Source organism: Saccoglossus kowalevskii, chromosome 13 (assembly GCF_978046115.1).
Source record: "Saccoglossus kowalevskii chromosome 13, keSacKowa6.1, whole genome shotgun sequence".
In the NCBI taxonomy this organism is placed as follows: Eukaryota; Metazoa; Hemichordata; class Enteropneusta; family Harrimaniidae; genus Saccoglossus; species Saccoglossus kowalevskii.
The window spans coordinates 15902901-15916471 of NC_140653.1; the positions used below are offsets into that span (position 1 = coordinate 15902901).

General features: G+C 41.9%; 1 protein-coding gene across 1 annotated transcript in view; it reads right to left on the reverse strand.

The window, feature by feature from the left end:
• The window catches only part of LOC100375710 (protein ENL-like), a 71295-nt gene that overhangs the window by 29431 nt on the left and 28293 nt on the right, over positions 1-13571 (reverse strand). Inside the window, exons 4-5 of the mRNA XM_002732722.4 lie at positions 8886-9083; positions 1763-2779 (exon numbers count right to left, since the gene is read on the reverse strand). Coding sequence (XP_002732768.1) covers positions 1796-2779; positions 8886-9083 — 1182 coding nt within the window. The 3' untranslated portion in view covers positions 1763-1795. The remainder of the gene's footprint in view (positions 1-1762; positions 2780-8885; positions 9084-13571) is intronic.

The window sequence follows — 13571 nt, forward strand, 5'->3', positions numbered from 1 at the left end:
AAAAAGAGGGAATCACGAGAATACAACACTTCGGCGTAACAGGTGGACCAGCATGGACCAGCACTACATGTACACTTTACGGTATTCTCATAATAACCTTATAAAGAAATAAGCATGATGCTCTATTACACTTCGTTACCATCTGAGTGTTATTAATAAAATATCGCAATTTTCGTACAACCATTCATATTACATTTACAGATATTTCTTGTCGGTATTAATGTTACTGAGGTTTTCTAAAAGCAGCTAATGTATCATTAGCGACAAGAGTAATTAGCCATTTCTAAAAAATCTTATTTTACCAGAGTTGCAATATTTCTTATTTGAAGTAAAAAAAAGTCTACATGACCTGAGTGGGTCTCAATAAGATTTGTTTTTACGGCGATGAAATCTGACCTTCTGTGGAACAAAATGTCAAGTATTATATAGAAATTTCTATATTTTAATATTACAGTATCTGTTTTACTCCATTAAAGATGGAAAAAAGTGGGGGTTAACAGAACTAAAAACAACTAAGTGATATGCATTTATACACATCAAATTACATGAAATTATGTGCAAAAATAAATTTTGTGTACATAGAATAATATTGACACAAAAAAGGTATATATATGTGTACATAAAAAATGTGTGTGCATGAAATGTATATGAATAATGTGCATGTGAAACATATATGTGTTCATAAAAAGATGTGTGTACATGAATTGATATATGCATGAAGTGTACAACATGGAAAGAAAGTATGTGCACATGAAATAATGTATATATAAAAATAATACATGCATGAAATGTGTACAACATAAAATGAAATGTGTACAACATAAAATGACATGTGTACATAAAGTTGAACGTGTACATAAAAATATGTAAGTGTCCATAAAATTACAAACATACGATGTACACATGAAATGATGTACACATAAAAATGTGTACATGAAATAATGTACACATAAAAATGTGTACATAAATTGATGTACACATACAAATGTGTACTTGAATTGATGTACACATAAAAATGTGTACATAAATTGATGTACACATACAAATGTGTACTTGAATTGATGTACACATAAAAATGTGTACAGAAAATGATGTACACATAAAAGTGTACTTGAAACGATGTACACATAAAAATGTGTACATGAAATGATGTACACATAAAAGTGTACTTGAAACGATGTACACATAAAAATGTGTACATGAAATGATGTACACATAAAAATGTGTACTTGAATTGATGTACACATAAAAATGTGTACAGAAAATGATGTACACATAAAAATGTGTACTTGAAATGATGTGTACATAAAAATGTGTACTTGAAATGATGTACACATAAAAATGTGTACATGAAATGATGTACACATAAAAATGTGTATTTGAAATGATGTACGCATAAAATGTGTACCAGTTGAAATAACATGTGCATAAAATAATGTCTACATAAAATAATGTCTACATCTCTACAAATATGTGCACACATGTGATCTAGCAATAGATTGGATCACTTATAAATAAACTGGCAGGATTGAAACCAAAAATATGCGTGTGAAGTGCTGGCTATGTCATCCAACATGGATAACACAGTAAATAAATAGATTTTGTCTTGGCTAGTATTGAGTTCATGTACATGTAATTTAAGTATGAAATATATCATTGCTCTATACAGACAACTCTGAATAATGTTCTGCATGTACATGCATCTTACAGTCAAATATAAACCCACCCAATTCTATGTATAAACATAGAGCAAACCACTTACAGTAGGGGTGGCATGACTATAACACAGGGGCAGCTATGTTACTGCTATCTCCTCCACACAGCTTTGTAACTTCTTAACTGTTGTTTTATCAAGAGAACACAGGTCAAAGTTGAAAGTTGTGGGCGTGAGAACAAATGCACCCGTCTCTTCTATTAGGTTCACAACTTTTTGTAGAAAGTTTCTGTCCCTTAAAGCCATTAACTTGGTATGTAGATCGACCAACTCCTTGAGGTACAAGTCCGTACTTGTATTCGATGATTTACTACGACTTTCGGAATGCTTATTCTTCTTTTCGCCGTTCTTACTGCTACGTTTACTACTCTTCTTCTTTTCCTTTTGTGAGGAAGAACTATGAGAAGGCGATTTCTGTTTTGGTTTCTCACTGTTTGGTTTTTCAATGTTCGTTGGTGCAACAGGTATGCCAGTCGACAGCGAAAGGCTTGCATTACTTTCGCTATCACTGTGGTGTACAGAACTTTGTGAAAGTTCATTCTGGAATGGGGTGACTATTTCCTGATCATCGTCCTCGTCATCATCATCATCATGGTCCTCAAGTTCACGCCACATAGTCCGTAAAGCACCCGCACCGGCAACGGGCAAGGATGTGAAACTAATACTTGAACTGGGACTGTGAGCCTCGTTGCTGTCATCGTCTTTTTCTTCAGTACTCACTTCCGCATCAAATGGCGGCAAATCCTTTTTAGGAGGTAGTGGTAGCGGTTTAGGTTTCCTTTCCACTTTTATCTCAGGAGCAAAAAGATCACTTGAATGACTTTCAGTCTTAGGTTTTGAACTTTTAATTTTCTTCTCTTTAGATTTGGATTTATCTCCTGAACTCTTCTCTTTGCTTGACTTGTGGGAGCTTTCCTTACTTGAGCTACGCTTTCTTTTCTTTTTACTTGATTCCTCAGGTGATGGAGAAGGTTGTCTTTTCATTGGTGCTTTGGCAGCAGTAGATTTAGGTTCTTTGTTGCCAGTTTTTGACTGCTCTTTTGGGCCTTTCACCATACTTTTCTCCTAGAGACATGAAAATAAGAAGACAGATAATTTTTGTTAAGCTGTACTCTAAGCATTCATAGAATTTGTTAGGTTCTTGGGAAAAAGATGTGATAAAGATAGAAGTGATAACCAAAGAGACACTAACATCATAAAAAGATGTGGTCAGCAGAATAAAGTGACTTTGTTTGCTTAGTTGTATTTGAAAATAATGTTTAAGTTTCTGGCTGATGCCTTTTTACAATTGATTTTGATATGTCTACGAAAAAGTTTCAGCAGGCAATGTTTACCTGTTGTGGTGTCTGGTGCACAATTTTTTCAAACTGACAAGAACGTTACAAGTCTGAAGTCCACGCAGGCAGATTGAATGGACATGACATTGCAGTAATACAAATAACACCACTTTGTTATGTGCTATTTGGCAGGAATTTTAGAATTCAAAATGGCGTATACTAGTTACCTGCATCTCACCTGTTTACAAAACACTCTGAGAACTAGCGACGGCAAACAGACATGTTTGGAGTTCCATCGTTACCTTAGAAACCTTAAAAACATTCTAATTACATCTGCATTGGGGGAAAGGGCTGATTTTGCTTGTAAACTGAATGTTTGAAATCAGGGAAACCAGCGAAAATAATGTGCAAACTAGAAATCAACCATCTATTCTCGCATAAAAAACGACTGATAGCGTTATAACTTGAAACTCATCTATTGGACGCTTGAAATATTTTGGAACCCAACCTAATGCTCTATTTGAGAGAAGGCGCTGTTCAAGATATGAAAATTAGTTGAGGGTTCTCCGAACCCGCCTAATCACATAGTTCATACCCACCGTAGACTCCGGTCAGTCAAAATGACTATTTTGAACTGTAGGCATTAATCAACAATTCTGCTGATGACGGAGAGATAGAATCTAGGTCAGGGGAAGCCCCATGACCCCAAGATTCTTTCACACCTTACGTCACGAACCCACGTGACCGAGGCCACATGGCAACACCATAGGCAGCCGTACAATCACTCTGATTCCTTTCTCTCCGCCTCAAGGACTTAGTCCAACGCTACGGAAAGAGTGGGATGGTTGGGGGATATGAACTAGGCGAGTTCGGAGAACCCTCGCCTAAATTCACTACGTTCAATTACCCACCATAGACTCCGGTCAGTCAAAATGACTATTTTGAACTGTAGGCAGAGTCAGATGCTGATAGGTGGCTGGTTTTTCCGAGCAAACAGAAAAAATGATGAAAGTCTTTTCCCAGTCCGGGATGAAAACAAACTCAACACCCTAGTTAAGACCCAAAAAAGGGTGGTGTCTTACCTTGCCTGTGCTGTCCCTGGAGCAAGAAACCAAAATGCTACTACGGTGACAGGGTTCGGTGTGCCCGAGAAAGTTAGACCCCAACCCAATTCTGGGAGGTAGTAAGCTTTCTAAGTAAAAACCGAAACAATTCTGCATGAGGGCATAGGCCGCAAAGCGGGACCTGGGAGCTTCCAGGGGAGTGCTGATGGTAGAGAAATCTGTCCGCATAAAATGCCGGACTGACTTATTGCCTATGCGCAGGGACCCTAGCGATCGTTCGGGCTGGGTCAGCAAACCAAGACTGACCCGCTACGACGGGACCCAACCTAGATAGACCCTTTTCAATGGATTCAGTGTCTCTTAGGTGGTAGTTGATAAAGACGTTCTGCGTTCTCCAGAAACCTGCCCTCCATGTGTGCTTGAGGGGGGGGGGGGGCTGACGCTAGCACTAGCGAGTTAGCAATTGCACAGACCTCATGCGCTCGTACTTGGTGGCTCTGCAAGCTCCGAGTCGAGGAAGTTAAAGTATTATAGAACCTCTAATACTGTCGCAGTAAACCACCTGGTTATGGAAGTTGGGGAGGCCGGCCTATCCTGCCTGCCTGGGCCATAACACAAAGATATGTGCCACCCCGTTCCAAATCCTTAGTACGGTTTGGTGGCAACTCCGTGCTCGAACCGGGTAGAGAAGCAATTCCTCCTGACCCTCCGGGCAGACAAAATTTGACAGCCGGGGGATGACGATCGGGTGAGGATCGTGTCCTGGGATTTGGTTCTAGGCGAGAAACCCGATTCGCGTCTTTAGCACAACTTGATTGTCCATAACGGCGGTACATCATCCGAGAAAGACAATGCCCCCAGCTCTGGCCGATGCCTATCTGAGGTGAGGGCCAGTAGGAAGACTATTTTCCACGTCAAAAATTTGAGTGGTGCTGATTGGAGAGGCTCAAAGGGCGGTCTGCTTAGCGGCTCCCTTGCATGGGGTCTTGGTGTCCGGAAAGCAGTAAATAGCAGTCTCCTAATAATAGGACAATCGGCTAGTCTTGTTCCCGTACGTTTTGAGTGGTGGGGGACAAGGCCGACCTGTAACCAACGATCGCTGCGTAGGACAAACCCACTTCGTCAAACAGGTGGACGAAGGAGCCTGCTACCTGGCCAATAGAGGGATGGTATGGATCAATCTCCCTTCCGCTACACCAATCAGTGTATGCTTGCAGCCTAGAAATGTAGGTGGAATCCCTGTTCGCCCTGGCCAAGACGTTGATAGCCCGCTCAGATAAGGCTTTCGTATGTGCGGGTCTACTGAGAGCCTCTATGCGTGTAAGTGAAACCTGCTGGGCTCATTGGTAGTGCGCCGTCTGGTTGGGACGGCAGGTCCGGTAAGTCCGGAAGCACTGCTGGTGTTTCGACTAGCATTTCCAACAGAAGTGAAAACTAGGCCTTGCTTGGCCAATTGGGTGTGACCCATGAAAATATGCATGTGTGCACCTGTCGAAGTTTTTACTCCAGTGCCCAGTGAACTAGCGGGAAAGGAGGAAAGGACAATTCAAAGGAGATGGCAACTCGCTGGGTGCATCGGTATGTGCAGTTAGGCCCCGCTTAAGTTTAGCGGGGCTAGCCAGTCAAAATGGTGGATGGAGAGGAGAACCCTGAATGGTGTCTCCATGTGGAACCGATCGAGGAGCACGTACTGATTCAGTCTGCCTAGGTTCAGAACTGGATGCCCGCTACTTGTAGATTTGATACTACGAACACATTTGGGTAGAAGCCTGGACTTAGTTCTGGCTGATGTACCCTGTGTATGGCGCCTTTTCCCAGCAAACTGCTACTTTCTGTCTGATTGAGTCCCCTGGCAGTGCCCAACAGGGGAGACACTGACGGGGGGAAATGGAGATTTCAGCGGTATCCTGTAAATTGGTGTCATCACCTGGAAAGGTCCAGGGATCGGTCACCCACTGTCTCCAAACCGGACTACACCGGTGCAATCTGTGTGCGACAGGGATATGTGGCCATGGGATCGGCAGTTGGGGGGGGGCCTCCCTTCCCCCATGAGCTGAGTTCCCCAAGGCCTGAAGTAGTCACTAAGTTGTGACCTGGCCACTCACCGAACTCATGCCTGTCCCCCTGGTTGCAGAGGTGAGCGTCAAACACGCTTCCCCCGCTGACGGGTAGACGTCCGCCCAGGGAGGGTGAGGAGCCACAACCTAGCTCTTTCATCCCTGGGGGCGCGCCACTACTCTTCCCTCCCATGAAGGGTATGAGTGCTTGCCTCCTGGCTGACTCTGGCTAGCAGACGACGCCCTAGGGCATTGTGTTTTCTGTGCTTGGGGTGCCCTTCGCTTGCCCTTGGCAGGGTCAACTGGCTAGCGGATTCGATCTAAACCCTCTGGTTCATTGCACTCTCAAGCTCCAAGACTGTACCCACCATTCCCTGAACAAAGAAGGTGGAGGATGTCCAATCTGCGTCACTGAGGTGGGGACGTACCCTGACTCAGCTTGTCAGCGAAAACACGTGCGTCTAAGGCCGCGTCTCGTAGCACAGTAGTGGCCCCGGCCAAGAGAGCTAGGTGACACTTGGGGGTATCGCACGTAGATGTGCGATGGCCCACCAGAAAAATGTCGCCTGGTCTAGGAGGCTGGCGCTGCCTCCAAGACCTTCAAGGTCTCGATTGTGCGTGCACAATAATGCGCTCAAGCAACTCTGCCCTCAGGGCTGGATGGGTCGTCTTCGATTGGCAAGGACGCCCATGGAACGCGGCTGTCCCCCTTTGCCCGGTTTGCCAAATTCGTGGTACCGGGGTCTGGGGAAGGAGCCTCGGAATCCGGTTGGGAGCGTTTTGGTCTCATCCCACGCTATGGGGTCTGATCCCGAAACCACACCGACCAGGTAGCGTTTGGTCCAGCGGGAAGTGTTGCCTAATGTTTTCCCCACCCGGGGGCCTTAAGCGTTACATCCTCCGCGGCTGATCAACGCCGCCCCCATCAACACCGTTTGCGTGCTCTGCGCCCCACTCCGCACTTGGACGGACAGGGAGAGACGTGCCGACGGGGATGCTTTGGATCCTGGCACTTGTGATCCCATAAGCATTGAAGCAACCTTAGGTGGTCGCCTTAGGATCAAGGGTGGGGGTATTTACATCAAATCACTGGGATCGATGATACTCCGCATCACCCCAAAGCGTGGCTCACCGAGTCATACGAATGGAAGACTCTGAGGGACCGCCCGGAGTACCGTCTGTATCCGACACAAGCGAACTGCGTCTCCTTTCACTTTATCTTATCACTTCACTTTTCCTTAAATATGTGAGAGAGAGTGTGTTCAAGTCAAAACACACAGCGGAGACCAGACACAAGGATAAATTCGTTACCGTTGTACCGTTACCGCGTGACGAACCCTAGCTGGCTGAACGTAGGGGGGGGGGTCAACGTGTGCCCTGCCCCGAGATCGGAGGCTTGGCTGCCAGCACCCCATTGGCATTCAGTGCCCGAGGCTCCAGAGGAGGCCCGGTGCAATTAGCCTGAGCCTCGGCATCCCCCAAAAATAATGGGAGAGCCACGGCTGGGAACGGGGGTTCCCCAGAAGAGGCGTGTTTGAATGCAAACATGCTTTTGTGTTTCTTCCTGCTTGCCCACCGAGGGGACACAGTGGAGACAGCTCGCTCCGACTATGTCAGATCTATCCGGCCTGCCAGGGACGCAATTGCCCCGACATTCCTTCGACAAATGCCCTCAACTCGGAGGCAAACCCGCCGCCGTGCGAGGAAGGCTCCACAAAGGGATTCGCAACGGGCCCCATAGGAGGAAAGCCTCCAGGGCCACAGCCTTGCTGCAGCCGGTAAAATCGGGTGGGCCACCGCCTGAAAAAACAGACTGTGAGGATGTCCTCTGATCAGCGGAGGAGACCGAGAAAACTATCGGTACCTCCACCATCGGGCCTCCTACTCGACGTCCCGGTACATGAAGCACCGGTAGCCGAGTGTGAGGACTTTCCACTCATGCAAAACACGCAACTCACTTTAACCGATTTGTTTACTGGACGCGCGACCTTGCTGTGACGCGGTCAGTCTCAGTGATTTTGATGGCTCTGAAAGAAAATCTCAGGCCTCAGAACTCCAGTGAAAAAACACACACCTTCACGCAAAAACCCCGAACCCTGCATGCAGCTACAACAAAATATCTCGGATGCGGGTTCTATGCTGGTAAATTCTGAATATAACCACTGCACAGTCGACTGGAAAAACGAGGAGACCGAAAAGAAAACAGCAGTGAACCCTGGTGCTGTCATTACATCTATATATTGCTAAATACATTGTAAATAAAGGACGACATGCATGAGGGAAAAACGAAATACAGTTGTAAAAGGTGCCGCCGCGAAACCAGCAAGTGGTTACGTAGTGGCGCCGGGTTTTAATTTCTTTGTTGTGAAAAATACTACACACAAAGGGGAAAACGACACGAGGGTAAAAATGACAAGGAAAACTTATCCTACCAGCTACAATGTCGGATGCTGTGCAGCGGCAACAACCCACGCTAGAACTCGGACAGGGAAAAGCAACAGAGCCAGGCAGAGCCGCTCAGAATCATTCCCGACGAGGCGGAGATGAAAGAAGAGGGAGTGTACGGCTGCCTATGGCGTTGCCATGTGGCCTCGGTCACGTGAGTTCGTGACGTAAGGAGTGAAAGAATCTTGGAGTCATGGGGCTTCTCCTGACCTAGATTCTATCTCTCCATCACCGGCAGAATCGCTGATTAATGCCTACAGTTCAAAATAGTCATTTTGACTGACCGGAGTCGATGGTGGGTAATTGAACGTAGTGAATTTACTTTTACCTTTGAGGAATGACTCTTTTGTTTCTTTGGTGGTAAAACCATTGGTGGTGGCAACCCAGGGTAGGGCTTGCCTTTGATGAATCCCTCAGGCATGTATTTTGGTGTGTGTGATATAATACTTGTACTGGAGCTCTCATCAGCTCCGTTTGGCATTGATGGGGGCGTGGAGAGAGTAGCTTCACCAGGAATTATTCCAACCTACAAGATTTGAAACAAGCAATAATGAAATATCTGAGACTAAGAAGTAATGAAAAAAACACCAAATTAAGCTGTCTGCATGGTAAATATAAACGCAATTAGGCCTACAGTCGATTAATAACACTATACTACTAAAACTAAAAACTGAAGATATATATCATAAAATGAATACTGTAAAATATATTTTTTATATATTATTTCCGGTTGGAATTTATTTTCGCTATTTTCACTGAAGGAATGATTCAGTGAAAATACAATCCAGTGAATATACCTTTTTTCTTATATTTTACATTCAATTCATCAAAAATCAGTGAAAATAAATTCCATACAAAACACCCAAAAATTCTTTTCAGCGAAAATTAATTCCAGCTAAAATGAAGTATTTTACAGCCAATAAAATTGATAACTAGAAGTTAAAAGTATCAGTTAAACAATTACAAAAATATTCACCAAAATCAGAGAATTAAAGATATCATCACGAAATGAACAAATCTGATAGAGGTCCACATGTAGTACCTATATATGTAATATCAAAGCAATTTGAATTTTGGTTTTTAACAAGTTGAAAATATCACTTTTTCCAAAAATGACAAATATATTCATCAAAATTAGAGAATTGAAGATATCATCATGAAATGAACAAATCTAAGAGAGGCCTACCCAAGGTACATATACACCAAGTATCTCAGTCTTGTAGTTTTTAAGAAGACGACGAAAAAGTAAAACATTGACACGGATGACGATAGACAATCACTCATATGATAAGCTCTGCTCGACAAAGTCGACAGCGGAGTTAAAAATAAACAAATCAAAAATATAACAAGCCTGGCTAGTACCTGGCTGTTGAATGTGACACATGAAAGCAATCTAGCTTACAAAAACCGTCAATCGTTAAATATTCTGCTTGGTCATCGTTTTGCCAAAAACGTGAGAATGAATGAATAACATGTGATATAAGAAATATATGTTGATGAAATACAAGTTATGACACGTAATAAATTGTAAATATCATTCAATCAATCAATCAATATATAATGTCATACAAAGATTTTAAAATCAAGTAAACATTTTTCGACATTCATATAATATTTTTTTCACATAATACAAATAGACAAATATATATATATACATATTAATTCAGTACTACAGGCCACCGCCATAAATAAGCACAATCTAAAGTATACAATAGAGAATAACTACAATACAGTAATATTATATGCATAAGTCAGGTAATCTCACAGTGAGTGGGGGGGGGGGGGAGTGGAGCATTCAAACCTCAGAGGTATTACAGATTATTCTTGAATTACTAACAAACGTGATGTCAAAAAATAACGATAGGCATGTAACCCTGGAAAAAGTCAGTGGCATATTTGGAACCGTTTTTAAAGATAGTGGAGTGAGTGTGTGTGGGTGGGTAAAAAAGTGGGCAGCTGGAATAACTATATACGACAGTTGAGAAATGTGCATTATCAGTTGAAAAAGATGAAATATGAAATTATTACGCTATAGCCAAAAATAATTTGCATGTTTGTTTTTCTTGCTTAGGCCATGGAAGGTCCTAAGGGAAGGAACCACGATGCTATTGTTTTAGCTTTACCCCATGATAGTTTGTCAATGTTTGTTCACAAACATTGTTCTTGTTAGCTCTTAACACCTTCGTACAATGGGTTACGCTAATCTCGAGCATTCAGAGCATGTTCAGTAGCAATAGACGGACTGCGCATGCACAAGACTGAAAATGACGTCTAGTTGGAATGTTATTGTTTTCGGAGATCTTGGTGAATTTTAATGAAAAATAGGCAGATAAAACATCGATTGAAGAAGAACTGATGAACTATCGTGAATCTTTTTGTATTTGTAATGGTGATGAGACGTAATCAATGATTGTCTGTGACAATAACGATTGCATTATTCAATGGTACCATCATCAGTGCGTGGGTTTGACACCTGAAACTGTTTGAAATTTTCCACCACCGGGCATCGACGAACACCATCAGAAAAGATAGTATCGAAAGAAGGGCCATCGTCTAAATCGCACGGTCCCGTGTCTTCGACTAGTTGAAAGAGGATGACAGTTTTCTTTGAGGGGATTTTTTACATTGTGAGTTGGAAACATCGATTATCAGTGTACTGCAACTTGTTTAGACGTTTAGAATGTTTGAAATCTGTCCTACTTTTCGGATACCCTTATACAGATTTTCTTCATACTATTCCTATCAATGTTATCAATTTTTGCTTTTGAAAAATGGTGCTTTTGGAACTCAAACGTTTAATTCCTGTGATTGTGTTTCAATGACAAATTTGCTGCCACTTGTTTCGGTAAAAACCTTAATGGATTTAAGGGAACATGTCTATATACATGTGTATACAATGCAAAACTAACATGTGACAGGCACTGTGCCAAATGTTGTAAAACAAAACAAGTACATGTAAGCTTAGAAAGAACTCCTATGTGCTGAGATTATTGGAGACATTTTAAAAGTTAATTCAAACAAGAAGCTTGGCAACTAATATTTGTCTGCTATTTGAGATGCACAACATGTATCGTTGGAGCCCACACATGTTTTAGTTTGTGTTAGAACTTTACGATTACATCATTGTTACATTTAGCTACAATGTTATAGCGTTCAGCAAGGTTTACTGATCAAATTTTGTTACTATTACAATCTGTCATTTTTGCTGGTTGTGCCACCATCTTGTTATCTCTTGGTGTGTTCAGAATAAAACTATCGAATGGTTAACTGATTCTTACCCCAGACTCTGGAGGTTGTAATGTTCCGCCCACAAACAGTCCAGTCTGACTGCTATCGATACTGAGTTCCGCCCACTTACTAATTAAATGCATGCAACCTTTGCACTTTGAACAATAGCCAATCACACGCGACTTTTGACGTAGTTATTAATAAACAACTGAATATATTAACTAACCATATATGGGAGATGGCGGTAAAATTAACGTTGATCATGTTGTTGTTTTTATCCCAGTTTCTCCAGCGCTGTCATCGATCATATGTGGTTGAGTTCATTTGAGAGTTATTTTTTGTCGGAGTTTGTGTCGTACGGTTTTCTACCATGATCTGGATTTAGTTCATCGACAAACTTGTTTGAAGTTTCTCGTGTCAGACTGGAGTTATTTCATGGACCAGCGTAATTAATCGCGTACATTTGATATTATTTTGCTTTTATCGTTATTAATTTGCTCTTGTGATATTCTTGAAGAAACACGAAATCATGGTTTCGGCGGATTGTCACCGATTTTGTCAAAGGAAATTGATCAGATGTTGCAAAACAGACACATGATTACGTCAAATCGCACCTCTTCTCAGCGATGTTGACACCGGAAAAAACAGGTCACGGCAGTTTACAATCCCTTCCAATTGTCGTTAACTATTCATCTTTGAGAGATGGCACACGTTATGAACAGTTACACACAACAGTCTAAGCCGAGACGCACACTGACACCGAGAACTGAAAATGGCGCCAGTCAGGTGATTTTGATTACGACATTTGCTATAAATAGAGTGGGCGTTTGATTGACACTTGAGTCACCCAATTAGCGCTGCATCTATTTTATGAACGGCGCACTCAGTTCCAGTAGCAGTCAGACTGGAGTGTTGTTTCTGTAGCATTATCCCACCGGGTGGGTGAAACATTACAACCTCCAGCGCCTGGGGTAACTAATTTTCGTGACTGAGTGATATTCCTGAATCAACCGTAGACGTTTCTAAATAGATTGTGGCTATCCCCACAACATGAAAACAATTATGAAAACAAATCCACATTATTGAAGATTATTGTACTTTTATACATAAAATAAATTTGTTTTAACATCTGTTGTTTTCTGGGCACATAATATGTACCAAGTTTCATTATAACGTGATGATTATTTTTTAAAAAAAGAAATGTGTGGAAAGACGAAATGTAAATTATTATGCAAATTAGGTAATTATAAACCCAAAACCCAGAATGTAGCATTGTCTTAGAATATTTATGCAAGAATCATTGAATTACGATGATTAGTACTTCAGATATTGATGGAAAGGCTGAAAACTGATGAATTATTATGTAAATCAGGTAATCAATATGCATAGATTTTAATGTAAAACAAAAAAAGTCTGTGCCTGTGCATTGGAAATGTCTAAAATTGATTATGTAATTAATATGCAAGCAATTCAAATCAAAACTAATCAGGCTGGTGTATTGTCCCAGAGCATCTATGTACCAAGTTTCATTTACACATAACGATTGTTTTTAGGAATAATGGGCCGAAAGTTTCTCTGCTGGCAAGTGATCACTCACCTAAAAATAGAAGGTCACTAAATGCTAAATGCTCAACACGAAATACACATATAAATCAAATGCAATATGGTAGGTAAAGTGATAAATATTGCTTGTGTGCAGGATTGATACTGTATCAACACATAAAGCCTTTGGTCCCACCGCTGCCACCATATGTAAACTGAGAACAGACTTCTCAAAGTAGAATGA